Genomic DNA, 13,057 nt, shown 5'->3' with positions numbered 1-13,057 from the left:
GACAACACAGGCCACAGCTCCTGTAGAGTCTCTGATCTGCAGAGTGTGTTTGTGTTCAGATGTCAGAGACGAAAGCTCCAACACCCCGACCAGCAGCAGGGGGCGCCGTCTGTCGCAGAGGGACGGTAACTGTTAACACCTGTTATATAGTAGGTATCATCAGTATACGAATGTGTATCACATGGATTATAAAGAATTTATACTGCATGTTTTTTCACTGCTGCTACTCCATAATATGTTGGCCAAATGTGTTTCTCTTATTATTTTGTTGCTACAGAAAAACATTTATTTTTCTGAATATGTGGTCTAATGATGTGGGAGTGTGTTGTTGTCTGTGTCAGTCCTGTGATAGAATCATGCTGAACATTGGCCCAATCGGTTGTTGTCTCGTGTGAGAGGGTTCTATCACCAGATCAATCACCTTATGGTTCCTCAGGTCAGAAGTCAGAGTTTACCTGAGTGTCTCTTTGGTCTGGGGGTTGTTGTGAGGGTCAGAGGTCAAAGTCCTGAGGGACCAGGACAAAGCTGTGTTTATCTGAGAACTGGTCAGACTGGATCCACCAGAAGGCAGCAGGGAGCTCAGACAGACTGAAGACCAGGACTCTGACAGGAGAGACTGACTGAGCTCTGAGAGACTTATGTACTGATGGACCACAGGGTGGACACTGTACTGTAGAGACACATCGGAATGTAGAGACATCAGAATGTAGAGACACATACATTGGAATGTACAGACACAGAGACATCAGGATGTAGAGACACAGAGACATCAGGATGTAGAGACACAGGGACATCAGAATGTAGAGACACAGAGACATCAGGATGTAGAGACACAGCGACATCGGAATGTAGAGACAACGGAATGTAGAGACACCAGAATGTAGAAACACCAGAATATAGAGATAGACACATCGGAATGTAGAGATAGAGACATCGGAATGTAGAGACACAGAGACATCAGGATGTACAGTGCCTTGCGAAAGTATTTGGCCCCCTTGAACTTTGCGACCTTTTGCCACATTTCAGGCTTCAAACATAAAGATATAAAACTGTAATTTTTTGTGAAGAATCAACAACAAGTGGGACACAATCATGAAGTGGAACGAAATTTATTGGATATTTCAAACTTTTTTAACAAATAAAAAACTGAATAATTGGGCGTGCAAAATTATTCAGCCCCTTTACTTTCAGTGCAGCAAACTCTCTCCAGAAGTTCAGTGAGGATCTCTGAATGATCCAATGTTGACCTAAATGACTAATGATGATAAATAGAATCCACCTGTGTGTAATCAAGTCTCCGTATAAATGCACCTGCACTGTGATAGTCTCAGAGGTCTGTTTAAAGCGCAGAGAGCATCATGAAGAACAAGGAACACACCAGGCAGGTCCGAGATACTGTTGTGGAGAAGTTTAAAGCCGGATTTGGATACAAAAAGATTTCCCAAGCTTTAAACATCCCAAGGAGCACTGTGCAAGCGATAATATTGAAATGGAAGGAGTATCAGACCACTGCAAATCTACCAAGACCTGGCCGTCCCTCTAAACTTTCAGCTCATACAAGGAGAAGACTGATCAGAGATGCAGCCAAGAGGCCCATGATCACTCTGGATGAACTGCAGAGATCTACAGCTGAGGTGGGAGACTCTGTCCATAGGACAACAATCAGTCGTATACTGCACAAATCTGGCCTTTATGGAAGAGTGGCAAGAAGAAAGCCATTTCTTAAAGATATCCATAAAAAGTGTCGTTTAAAGTTTGCCACAAGCCACCTGGGAGACGCACCAAACATGTGGAAGAAGGTGCTCTGGTCAGATGAAACCAAAATCGAACTTTTTGGCAACAATGCAAAATGTTATGTTTGGCGTAAAAGCAACACAGCTCATCACCCTGAACACACCATCCCCACTGTCAAACATGGTGGTGGCAGCATCCTGGTTTGGGCCTGCTTTTCTTCAGCAGGGACAGGGAAGGTGGTTAAAATTGATGGGAAGATGGATGGAGCCAAATACAGGACCATTCTGGAAGGAAACCTGATGGAGTCTGCAAAAGACCTGAGACTGGGACGGAGATTTGTCTTCCAACAAGACAATGATCCAAAACATAAAGCAAATTCTACAATGGAATGGTTCACAAATAAACATATCCAGGTGTTAGAATGGCCAAGTCAAAGTCCAGACCTGAATCCAATCGTGAATCTGTGGAAAGAACTGAAAACTGCTGTTCACAAACGCTCTCTATCCAACCTCACTGAGCTCGAGCTGTTTTGCAAGGCGGAATGGGCAAAAATTTCAGTCTCTTGATGTGCAAAACTGATAGAGACATACCCCAAGTGACTTACAGCTGTAATCGCAGCAAAAGGTGGCGCTACAAAGTATTAACTTAAGGGGGCTGAATAATTTTGCACGGCCAATTTTTCAGTTTTTTATTTGTTAAAAACGTTTGAAATATCCAATAAATTTCGTTCCACTTCATGATTGTGTCCCACTTGTTGTTGATTCTTCACAAAAAATTACAGTTTTATATCTTTATGTTTGAAGCCTGAAATGTGGCAAAAGGTCGCAAAGTTCAAGGGGGCCGAATACTTTCGCAAGGCACTGTAGATACACATGGATGCCATTTTGAAGACATGCTAAGAGGCCGGACCATAGTGACACAGAGGACACTGGACTGCCCAAGACAGGTGTATCTACCTGGGTCAGGGGACAGGTATGAGGCTCGTCCAGCATCTCAGAGTAAATATCTCTCCTTCCTCTTCCTCGTCTCCACACTAACTCCATCAGCTTCCAGGACAACACACACACACACTGTTGCTTTAACACACTGGGGACCAGACTGGAGACAGAGACACTCTGGTCAGTTTATTAGGAACACCTGTCTCAGTCTAATCCTGCAGTAAATCCTCCTTCATCACAGCAAACAGAACAAATCAGCTTCTACTGTATAAACATGAACTGAAAATAATTTCAGACCCAGGCTGTGTTTAATAGCATCCACCCTCCTCCACCTGTGGACTCACCTGTGTGACAGCTGTGACCTCAGGTGACACGCCCACAGGTACTCAGACACGCCCATGTTTTTGTCTAGCAGTAACCGTGGCAGCACTCCATCATTGGAACAGGTGGAATCAGGTGGAGATCCCCCTACCCTGCTGAAAGAGGTGACCCTGATGCTGGAGCGCAGACAGGTGCAGAGCATGCTGGGAGGAAACTCAGGACAGGGCCGGTACAGGAAGTGGACATGATGGAGCTGCAGGAGGACGTCCAAGACAACTTCCTTAACAAATTAATGTTACAACTCACCCGTGTACATTTATATACTGAAAAAATATGATGTAATATGACACTGACCAATAAGGGAACAACAGAGATCACACCTGTGCTCTGACTCACCTCCACACAGTCTCCTGCTCTCAGTCTCCTCCTCAGAGTCGGCTGATAGGCCAGGCAAAGACCCACCTTCCTGTCAATCACGTACAGCCCCGCCCCCTCACTCACCACCTCAGTCACCATGCCCTATCAGAAGAGATGGACAGGGCTTATCACTCAGGTAACATCAACAGGTAAAACTGAAACATTCTGACAGCCAATCAGAGCTCAGTCTCCTATCTCACCTGGTAACTGATGACTTTGGACTGTTTGATCCTGACACCTGATTGGATGAAGTCTCTCTCGGGCTCTGCCTCCTCATAGTTATCATCGTGTGACATCATTATCTCAGGGGGCGTGTCCGAATGTGACCTCGTGTGTGTGTGGTCCACAAGTGTGGGTTCCAGTGTGTAGTCTGTGTGTATCTCTGATTGGTCAGTCACACACAGGATGTTATTTCCTCTCCAGCCTCGCAGGACACACACACGCAGCGCCGACACACACACACTCTGACCGACACACAGAAACTGAGACCACCACAGCCTGCTGCCCTCCTGTAGGCAGACAGGTCAGAGACAGATGGGTCAAAGACATTCAGGTGAAAGATAGACAGGCGGGTTACTCAGACAGACAGGTGTCGTACCTTTACGAGCACAGGTAGCATGCATCTTTCGCCTGTCAGTGTGAAGCAGAAGAAGGTTGTTCCTGCCACGACCAACAGAGGGCACACTGAACCCACCTGTCCACAGACCGCCACCCGTTGCCCTCTGACCCTGAGACAGAGAGACGGGTTAGTCAGGGAGAGACAGGTCAGACAGAGCACAGACAGACAGGTGATGACCCACCTGTGCTGCAGAACACCTGCAGCCTCTCTAACCCCGAATACTTTGCTAAGCCCCGCCCCTCCTCCAGCACCAGTGGCCAATCCCTGCTCAGAACCAGGACAGAGCGGCACAGGAGAACCAATCAGTTCCACCCAGCCTCCGGCCTCATCCTGCCCTGAGGCACTGTGGGGGATGTAGTTCCAGCACGGGAGTAAGACAGGATGATTCAGCCACAGAGGAGAGGGAGACAGGACCTGCAGAGAGACACAGGTGTTACACTGTGCAGCTGCAGGTGAGAAAAGACAGCAGAGCAGACAGGGTGACAGGAGGGTTTCAAACTCCTTCACACTCTGAGGAGGTCACAGCTGTGTCTGCTACATGTGGAATAAAGACTGACTCTGGATCCTCTGGACCTGTGATGCCTCAGACTGAGGAGCTACTTAAAGACTCGCTCCTGAAGTCAGGACTGATATGCTCTGAGCTATTGTTAGCCTGACCGTAGGCTCATTTGAGCTACACTGCACCTCTCCTGGTAAGGGGACGAGTGCAGGTGGCGCAGCAGTCAAGACGGACAGTTTGAGCTGTCCACCAGCCTTCAGTCTGTAATGGAAGTCACAGAAACTCACATCCTGATCCTGACTTAATAAAATGCCATCAAATCAAACTGTCAGCGACTCTGGTTCAGAGAGTAGAGCAGTTGTCTCCCAACCGGAGGGTCGGTGGGCCACAGAAGCCTGTAGTCCACATGTCAAAGTGTCTTTGGGCAAGACACTGAACCCCCAAGTTGCCCCCAATGGTTAGAGCCATCGGTGTGAGTTAGTGCCACAGATGGCTGCCTCGGTTTTGTACTGGAAACAAATGCCTTGTGTGTGTGTAACATACTTGGCCAAATAAAGGTGATTATTATGTGATTAGCTTCTCCTCAGGGTCTAAACAGCTGCTGATTTAATGACGTCCTTGAGAGTGAGAACATGGTGACCTGTGTTGGTACAGGACATGTCCTGTCCTGTACTGACTGTGTTTAGCTTCTCTGATAAACGTCACTGTCAGCCACACTTTTACTCTGCTAACAGAATAAACCTTCATAGTGCAAAGACCAACTAATAAAATCACAGTTGCTGTGATTAGGATAAGCATAAGGATAATCACCTTTATTGGCCAAGTATGTTACACACAAGGAATTTGTTTCCAGTACAGAACTGATGGCAGCCATCTGCGGCGCCAACTCAACCAATGGCTCTAACCATTATACAAGAAATGATGCATTTCTATGAAACTTCATGTTGTTGATCCAGCATATCAACCAATCAGCTCTCAGATCGGGTGAGAACCAGGTGTTTCCCATCATGCCCTGAGATCCTGCAGTTGGTGAAGAGCAACTGCGGCATCAGGCTCCAAAAACTTGCAGCCGCCTCAATCCCATGAGAATATTGTTGACCACGTGGGCATTATATCAGATCAAGCTCCGCCTTCAGACTCACCTCACACCTGATGCTCCCACTGCTGTCCATCAGTCTCCACTCTCCGCCCCGCCCTGCTCTCAGACAGCCAATAAGCAGTAGGTTGACCCGCGGCAGAGCCCGGTGACCTGACAGAGAGAGCTCAGCCTCCCTTGCCCATGCTCGCTGTTGACTGGTGGTCCAGGACAAGTGACTGACACAGGCCAGGTGCTGCCTGGAGACCAGCTCAGACACAGACACCGGCCTGGAGACAAGGACAGGGACAGGAGGGGTCAGAGGTCAGAGACAAAACTACAGACACTGTACAGGTTTAAGCATTAAAAAAGTGAAAGTAGACAGGTAGCAGTGACCTGCAGTCGTACCTGTAGCTGACAGGTAAGGTGTGTGTGACGGTCATGTTCTCCTGGATCTTCTTCACCACACACACACTCAGAGACACACAGTGATCAGAGTGCATACCTGAAACCACAACATCACTAAACATCTGGACTAACACCTGATGATGACAGCAGTCACTGTGACCTCTGACTTTTGTGAACACAATCTACTGCATGTAGTTTTCGAATGCCATGTCTAAACAGGTGTTGTACATGTAGCCTGCGACTCTCTGACCCACTCTGTGCTGTTTTATTTGTTTTAGTAGCGACAAACACAAATACAACTGCAAATGAACGGAGCCATAAACAGACTGATACATTCCTTCTGTATCTGACCTGGATGAAACTGTTCATGTCTGTTGTTTTTATTACACAGCCTCATTAATTCACCTTTCCACAGGTACTCTAATGTGACACAACCACAGACGCTGATTGGATGACTCACCTGTCAATAATTCTTCAGCAGTGGGAGGGGCGGGACACACTGGATACAGGTATTGTGTGATGAAGCTGAACATCTCCTGTAACCACATGGACTCCTGCAGGACCGACATTTACCTGTTTATTAATAAAACCTGCAGCAGAGACACGAACAGTCCGCAGAACCACACTGAACAACGTCTAACAGCTCAACACAAACTACTGAAACGCACAGACCCACAACGACGAGCTGGTAAGTCTGTAGTTTGTCTTGTCATATGTCACCGGGCTGCTAAGAGCCGGAAAATAATCATCAGCACCTTCATTACGCGACGTTGTCAGTTTAACATTATATCTCAGAATCTGCTTTATTGGCCTGGTGTGTCGGACACACGAGGAATTTGACTCTGGTACATCGGCTCTCAATGTGCATGTACATATCCCCATGCAAGGGGCAAGTAAACTGTAAACCGGCTGTGTACGGCTGTGTAATGTAACAAAATAAGCAGTATTAACAAGCAACAAACAATGCAAAGTAAGCAGTATAAACAGGCAGTGAACAATGCAGACAAAGGAATGCTCATTGTGAAATAAGATAAATATGAATAAGTAAGCAGTAGACCAGCATAAGGCTGTGTAATATAACAAAATATGGTGTTTATTTTACTGCCGACATTAATAGTTTTGATGCTGAGATGTCATGTAAGCCGAGGTTAATAAAACCTGTTCACAACTCCAAGCCAGGCTTTAGTCTTCTACTGCCATCTTTCTGTTATCGGTGATAATGTAATTATCCTTAAACTGACATATTTCTGAACGAAGTCCCTGCTGATAGTTACAAACTGACGTGAGTACTCACGGCTTCACTGCAGGGTTTAAACTGGTCCAGGAACAGCTGCACGGAGGACGACATCAGGTCAGTCACACCTGAACACCGAGATCTGGTGTTCGTTTTTCTTTTTAAACCAAAGATCAGCGGTGTCTTATTTCAGACTTCGAGCATGTAAACAATCGCTCCTTCACAAAATCATCTGCTTCCTGTTAATGTACGGTGTCCGGGCAGGGTCAATTCGGTGTTTTACTACCATAGACCGTATATAAAAGGATATAAATAGACGACGCCTCAATACTCCTCTCCACTATGCAAAATGAAACTAAAATGATGTGAATAAACACAGAGCAAATCAGGACAGATCCACACCATTGACTGAAGGCACCTATTTGATGATTGTCTTTTTACAAAAAAAAGAAAAATGTTTAAAATCTGTAAGTAATCTGTGACCCATGCATACATATATTCTGGAGACATTGGGAACTGGTGATAAAGGTGGTGAGGTGGCGAAATGAAGTCCTTATTGATTATTTGCGCTTGTAGTGAGTGATAACTATTTCATAAACACCATCTTGTAAAATCCAACTCAAACCTTAATTGAGTTTCAAGTCAAGTCAAGAATCTTTATTGTCATTATGCATAGCACAATGAAATTTCTTCCGGCAGCTCTCGGCTTAAAAGACATTATTTACATAACACAAAAATTGTAGTCAATATAAAAATATGGACAGATAAATATGAAAATGTATGAGACCTAATCAGGTCAACAGCATATTAGCAGCAGAAGAATATAGTCACATTCTAGAGTGCAGCTCAGTGCACGTTCGTTCTATATAATAATTCATCGCTGTCTCAACATCACGTTGTCCACTCCAGGAGCACAGGAGAAGATGGCTCTACTCCATGGAATACAGGCTAGCATCCAATAATCGCAGGACACCATGATAATAATGTTTCCTTAAATACTGTGCATGTATCATCAAATGCCATTAAGTTCTTGCACAATCGTTACCCACTCTATCCTCGTTACTGGTCCTAACTATAATGGTGTTCATAACAAAACCGGCATGAAGAAAACAAGCACATGAAAGTAAAACATTCTCAAATACTCAAGCAACACAAGTTAAATACATGTCAGTAAAGGAGTAGAAATATGTAGTGTGCTTTTAGACTGGACCATGTACAGTTCTGTGAACAGTATTCACCCGCCTCCTGGTTTCTTATTTTTTGTCACATGTAGGGTCGGATAGCTTTTTTTCCCTTAATAAATCAAATAAAATAATGACTTGAAGACTGCATTTTGTGTTTACTTGGATAATCTTTGTCTAATTTAAATTTGTGTGATGATCTGAAACATTTAAATATGACGTGCAATAAAATTAGAAACCAGGAAGGGGGCAAATACTTTTTCACAGCACTAAGTTCTGGCGCCATCTGCTCTGTCCCACTGACACAGTTGACAGCAGCAGCAACATGTTGCCATATTGTCTGAACATGTATCTGGGTTACATTTCTCTTACAAAGCAGCATCTGATCAGTTTGCTACTGTATTTGAGCTGACCTACATGAAACAGAGGTGTGAACAGGGGAAACGAATCTTGATGGAGGAAAAAAAAAAAACACTGACAAATAAGCTATGTTTTTTACAATGACAGTACCTCAAATCCTACCTGACATGTTTGAGCCAGAATGTAAAAGTGGACAGCACCATGAACAACAACAGCATGAATTAATTTGACTTTCTCCTCCATAGGTAAACAACAGTATATGTAACAATTGAAAAGAGATTTGTAATGCGAGGGACTTGTGGGGGAAGACGACCACTGGTTGGATTTACCGACCTTGGAGCTACCTAAAAGGGAGCGATGCTTCCACTACTCGGTGGGACTTAACGGTAAGTTTAAAAAACACAGGTTTGTTAATGCCTTGTTTCTGTAACGTTAGTGAGAATTGTTGTAAGGCTGGAGAAGTTAATATGTCTGCATTATGCCAGTTAAAATATGGGGTTTCTCCGTTAACCACTTTGTTTAGAGTGTTGCACATCTCTTTTCATCGGTACATATACCATTGTTTACCTGTCTATGGAGGAGACATTCAAATTAATTAATGCTGCTGCAGTTCCTCCTGCTGTCCACTTTCATATTCTGGTTCGAACATGTCAGGAAGGATTTGAGAGGTATTGTCATTGTTGAACACACAGCTTATCTGTCTGTATTTTTTTGTGTGTGTCCCTGTCGATCTTTCCCCTGTTCAAAACTTTCATGTAGAGCCCCTCTCAGTGGTTGTGGTTAGGATAATGTTGGGGTAAATGCATCTTGATGGGGAAACGGATTTCAACACCGGCAGCAGGAGTTGTGCGCAAACTGTCCTCTAATTTTCAGGAAGAGGCTCTCTAGTTTTATCATTCTGAAATAATTACAGACTATTGAGTTATGAGGGGTGCAAAGCTAATCTAGAGGTACCCAAGATTAAACATAAATTGGCTGGAAATGGGCATGCCATGGGCACTTAAACGAACATAATTTTATTGTTTAATCTGCCAATTTCTTAACATTTACATCTTAGAAAATGCAGAAAAACTGCAATTTCCAGTCGCTCAGAGGGTTAGTGTTCATTTTGTATGTATGTTTGACCAGTAGTCCCTAAATCATATTTGCTGATGGACTAATTGAGTAATCATTGCAGATAAAAATAAAAACCAAAAGATGCTAAACATCTCCATCTTCATCCCTGGTACTGCTGCTCTGTGGGCCCGCCTCTGACTCTTCGCCAATTGGACAGTTGCTTTAATATACACCAATTCTGACCAATTCGAGTAATACTAGCCCCACCCTGTTGTGAGCAGAATTCTTGCCCTGCTGGCGCTGTTGGGTGGGCGGAGCGGAGCTGTGTAGTAACGAGGTTTGACTTGCAGCCCTGTGAACCAATCACAGGTGAGTGATGAGACGTGTTCTACCCAGATTGGCTTCTCTTGTACTGCCCCCTGAATATTAATGACCAATGGGGGCGTTGCTCACCTCGAGTTCGAACCTGTTTGAGAGTGAACCAATGGCTGCAGTCATTGCTTCATCTCCAAAGAACAGAGATATTTATCCCCCTCGGTGGTGTTTCAGTCCTTTGAAGCCCAACAATGTCCCCTAACGACTGAGTCGTTATAGCCCAGTATTGGTGAAAGTCGTTACCTGTCTTTGAATCCTCCTCTGTCGACTGACGCTAATTGTCCTGGTGGGCATCTTTGGGCAGAGATCTCAAAACAGGATTGTAGATGGATGACAAGTTGTGTCTTAGTCCACCACCCCTATTTAGTGAGGGGTGTTCTATTTTTTACAAAAATAGCTTCCTTAATATATCTCCGACTTGAAAGATATTTCCCAGTTACTCTTAACCAGTGAAACTCAGAGAGACGTACAATTCCATATTTCCATTGCAGATGTGGCCCTTTGGTGTAAAACTGGCGCCAGGGTTAAAGATAAAATGTACATATTGAAAGTCTCACGTGGTGGTTTAACGTCTCTGGTTGAATTACCTTTTTATTTAGCTGCTAGCCGGTTAGGCTGTTGCTAGCAGAGGGGGATGGGGAGGCTAGCTCTGCAGAGGGCGGGAAGCAAATGGTGGCCCATTGTTCTGTCGAGGTTAGTCTGTTAGCATGGCTAGGCTAACTGTAGAAGACATGGCTAGCTCCGCGTTTCGTGCATATCTACGGCTCATAAGCTTCACTTACAGCCGGAGAGGAGGTGTTAGGTAATTTCTTAGTCAGATAGATATTTGTTAGACATCTGTTGTATTAGCAAATGTTTAGTGGAGACAGGCTGTCTATGCTCAGGCTGTTGGGTGCTCAGTTCATTGTCATGAGTTCTGCAGGCTGCATCTAGGCCAAGGTCAACTAGATTGCAGAGTGTGCAGACAGGATGAATATTGCTAGTAGCATGCTATGCTCAGCCGTAATCTTAATCATAATATCTTCTGAGGTTTACTGTTCGGACATGTCCCTCTGCGAGCAGCTTTGGGGGTGGAAGATGCCTGGACATGTAATGTTAATTCTTGCCTGTGACCCTTTGAATAAACCAGCACGGTTATATTTTTTTTATATACTCAAGTGGTCCGCTTCGTCTCACTGAGTTCCTGGTTTGAAAGAACCGGACGTGGCTTTATAATAGAATAGAGCCTTTAGAGGAACCTGGCTCCGGCGGGCTGTCCCTATACCACAACAGGCACAGGTTTGGTCCAGCCGGTATCGGAGCACCTTGTACTGTAACTGCCCGGTGGAGAAAATGGATCCCCTCTCTGTGCTTTGTTATTCATCCTCAGTTATGCTGAGGGGCCCTTATATCACCGTTAATCGGTAATGAACAACGGAGGAGGTTTGCGTCTCTGAGGTTAAAATATGAATTTAATAAGATGTATTTAAACATTTCAAGAGGTTAAATTGTGATTCTGTTGTAAACCAGATATATAAGTTAAAGGGTCATTCCACCCAAATTTGTTTACAGTGTTGGACCCAGAGACGAAGCAGTCTGAGGAACTTCAAAACAGTGCTGATTTATTCAATGAACACAGGTAAAAATTAACATTACATGCTCAGGAGTCTTTGCACCTCCAACATGCACGCAGGCAGCTGAAAGATGAAAAGCCCTGAACCATAACAGGCCTATACATTATATCACTTCGGGCTAGCCCCATACTACACAGGGATGCCAAACCGTGACGCCTCCCGGTTCTAGCTTTGCAGCTGGCCATAGCAGTAGTCAAAGCATGAAGAAAATCAATGTGTGAATGTCTGATGATTATGTGGTGTGTATCTAAGACATTCTGACATGACATTAAGCATAAGAAAATATTATGACTATGATTATGGTTAAACGCGTCATAACAATAATAATAAACATTCTGTCTCCTAACGGTAATCCAACTTTCTATCTAGTTAGCTTGAACCTGAACAACCTGGAGTACCCTTAAAAATGACTAAGCATTTAACAGCCTGAGCTAGATTGTGTCTACACTAAACATTTCTACAAAGTGTCTAACCAATGTCTATCTGACTAAAAATACGTAACAGCTTTCGTCCAGTCACCTGTGGAACATGTTGGATTTTAGCCAAATAAAAATGTTTATATATAAAAAACATTCCCCACTCCCCCCACCACTTCGGGGTGGTCTTTTCTTCCTTCAGCTCCTACTACCAGCTCGGTTCCTCTACTAGAGGCCTGGGATCTTGAGGGTCCTGCACAGTATCTTAGCTGTTCCTAGGACTGCACTCTTCTGGACAGAGATCTCAGATGTTGTTCCTGGGATCTGTTGGAGCCACTCTCCTAGTTTAGAAGTCACAGCCCCCAATGTTCCTATTACCACAGGGACCACTTGTGCCTTCACCTTCCACATCTTTGCGAGTTCTTCTTTCAGCCCTTGGTATTTCTCAAGCTTCTCATGTTCCTTCTTCCTGATGTTGCTATTGCTTGGGGTAGCTACATTTATCACTACGGCCGCCTTCTTCTTCTGTTTGTCCACCACTACTATGTCCGGTTGGTTGGCCATTACCAGTTTGTCAGTTTGTATCTGGAAGTCCCAGAGGATCTTAGCTTGGTCATTCTCAACCACCTTTGGAGGTGTATCCCATTTTGACTTTGGGATTCGGCACAGATGTTTCTGTACACTATGCCGGCCACTTGGTTATGGTGTTCCATGTATGCCCTGCCTGCTAGCATCTTGCACCCCGCTGTTATGTGCTGGATTGTCTCAGGGGCATCTTTGCACAGCCTGCACCTGGGGTCCTGTCTGGTAT

The 13,057-nt window shown here is 44.6% G+C and overlaps 1 protein-coding gene across 1 annotated transcript in view; it reads right to left on the bottom strand.

Moving 5' to 3' along the window:
- Positions 1–7,510, bottom strand: part of ctc1 (CTS telomere maintenance complex component 1) — a 14,383-nt gene extending 6,873 nt beyond the window's left edge. Inside the window, exons 1-12 of the mRNA XM_020601490.1 lie at positions 7,306–7,510; positions 6,472–6,565; positions 6,012–6,108; positions 5,671–5,893; positions 4,211–4,443; positions 4,009–4,138; positions 3,611–3,919; positions 3,390–3,512; positions 3,017–3,246; positions 2,691–2,832; positions 456–670; positions 9–109 (exon numbers count right to left, since the gene is read on the bottom strand). Of these exons, the coding sequence (XP_020457146.1) occupies positions 9–109; positions 456–670; positions 2,691–2,832; positions 3,017–3,246; positions 3,390–3,512; positions 3,611–3,919; positions 4,009–4,138; positions 4,211–4,443; positions 5,671–5,893; positions 6,012–6,108; positions 6,472–6,565; positions 7,306–7,359 (1,951 nt within the window). The 5' untranslated portion in view covers positions 7,360–7,510. The remainder of the gene's footprint in view (positions 1–8; positions 110–455; positions 671–2,690; positions 2,833–3,016; positions 3,247–3,389; positions 3,513–3,610; positions 3,920–4,008; positions 4,139–4,210; positions 4,444–5,670; positions 5,894–6,011; positions 6,109–6,471; positions 6,566–7,305) is intronic.
- Positions 7,511–13,057: the final 5,547 nt, after the last annotated feature.

The sequence above is a fragment of the Monopterus albus genome, unplaced genomic scaffold (assembly GCF_001952655.1).
Source record: "Monopterus albus unplaced genomic scaffold, M_albus_1.0 scaffold51.1, whole genome shotgun sequence".
NCBI lineage: Eukaryota > Metazoa > Chordata > Actinopteri > Synbranchiformes > Synbranchidae > Monopterus > Monopterus albus.
Note: the sequence above shows the minus strand (reverse complement) of the source record. Positions and strands in the feature narration are given on the sequence as shown.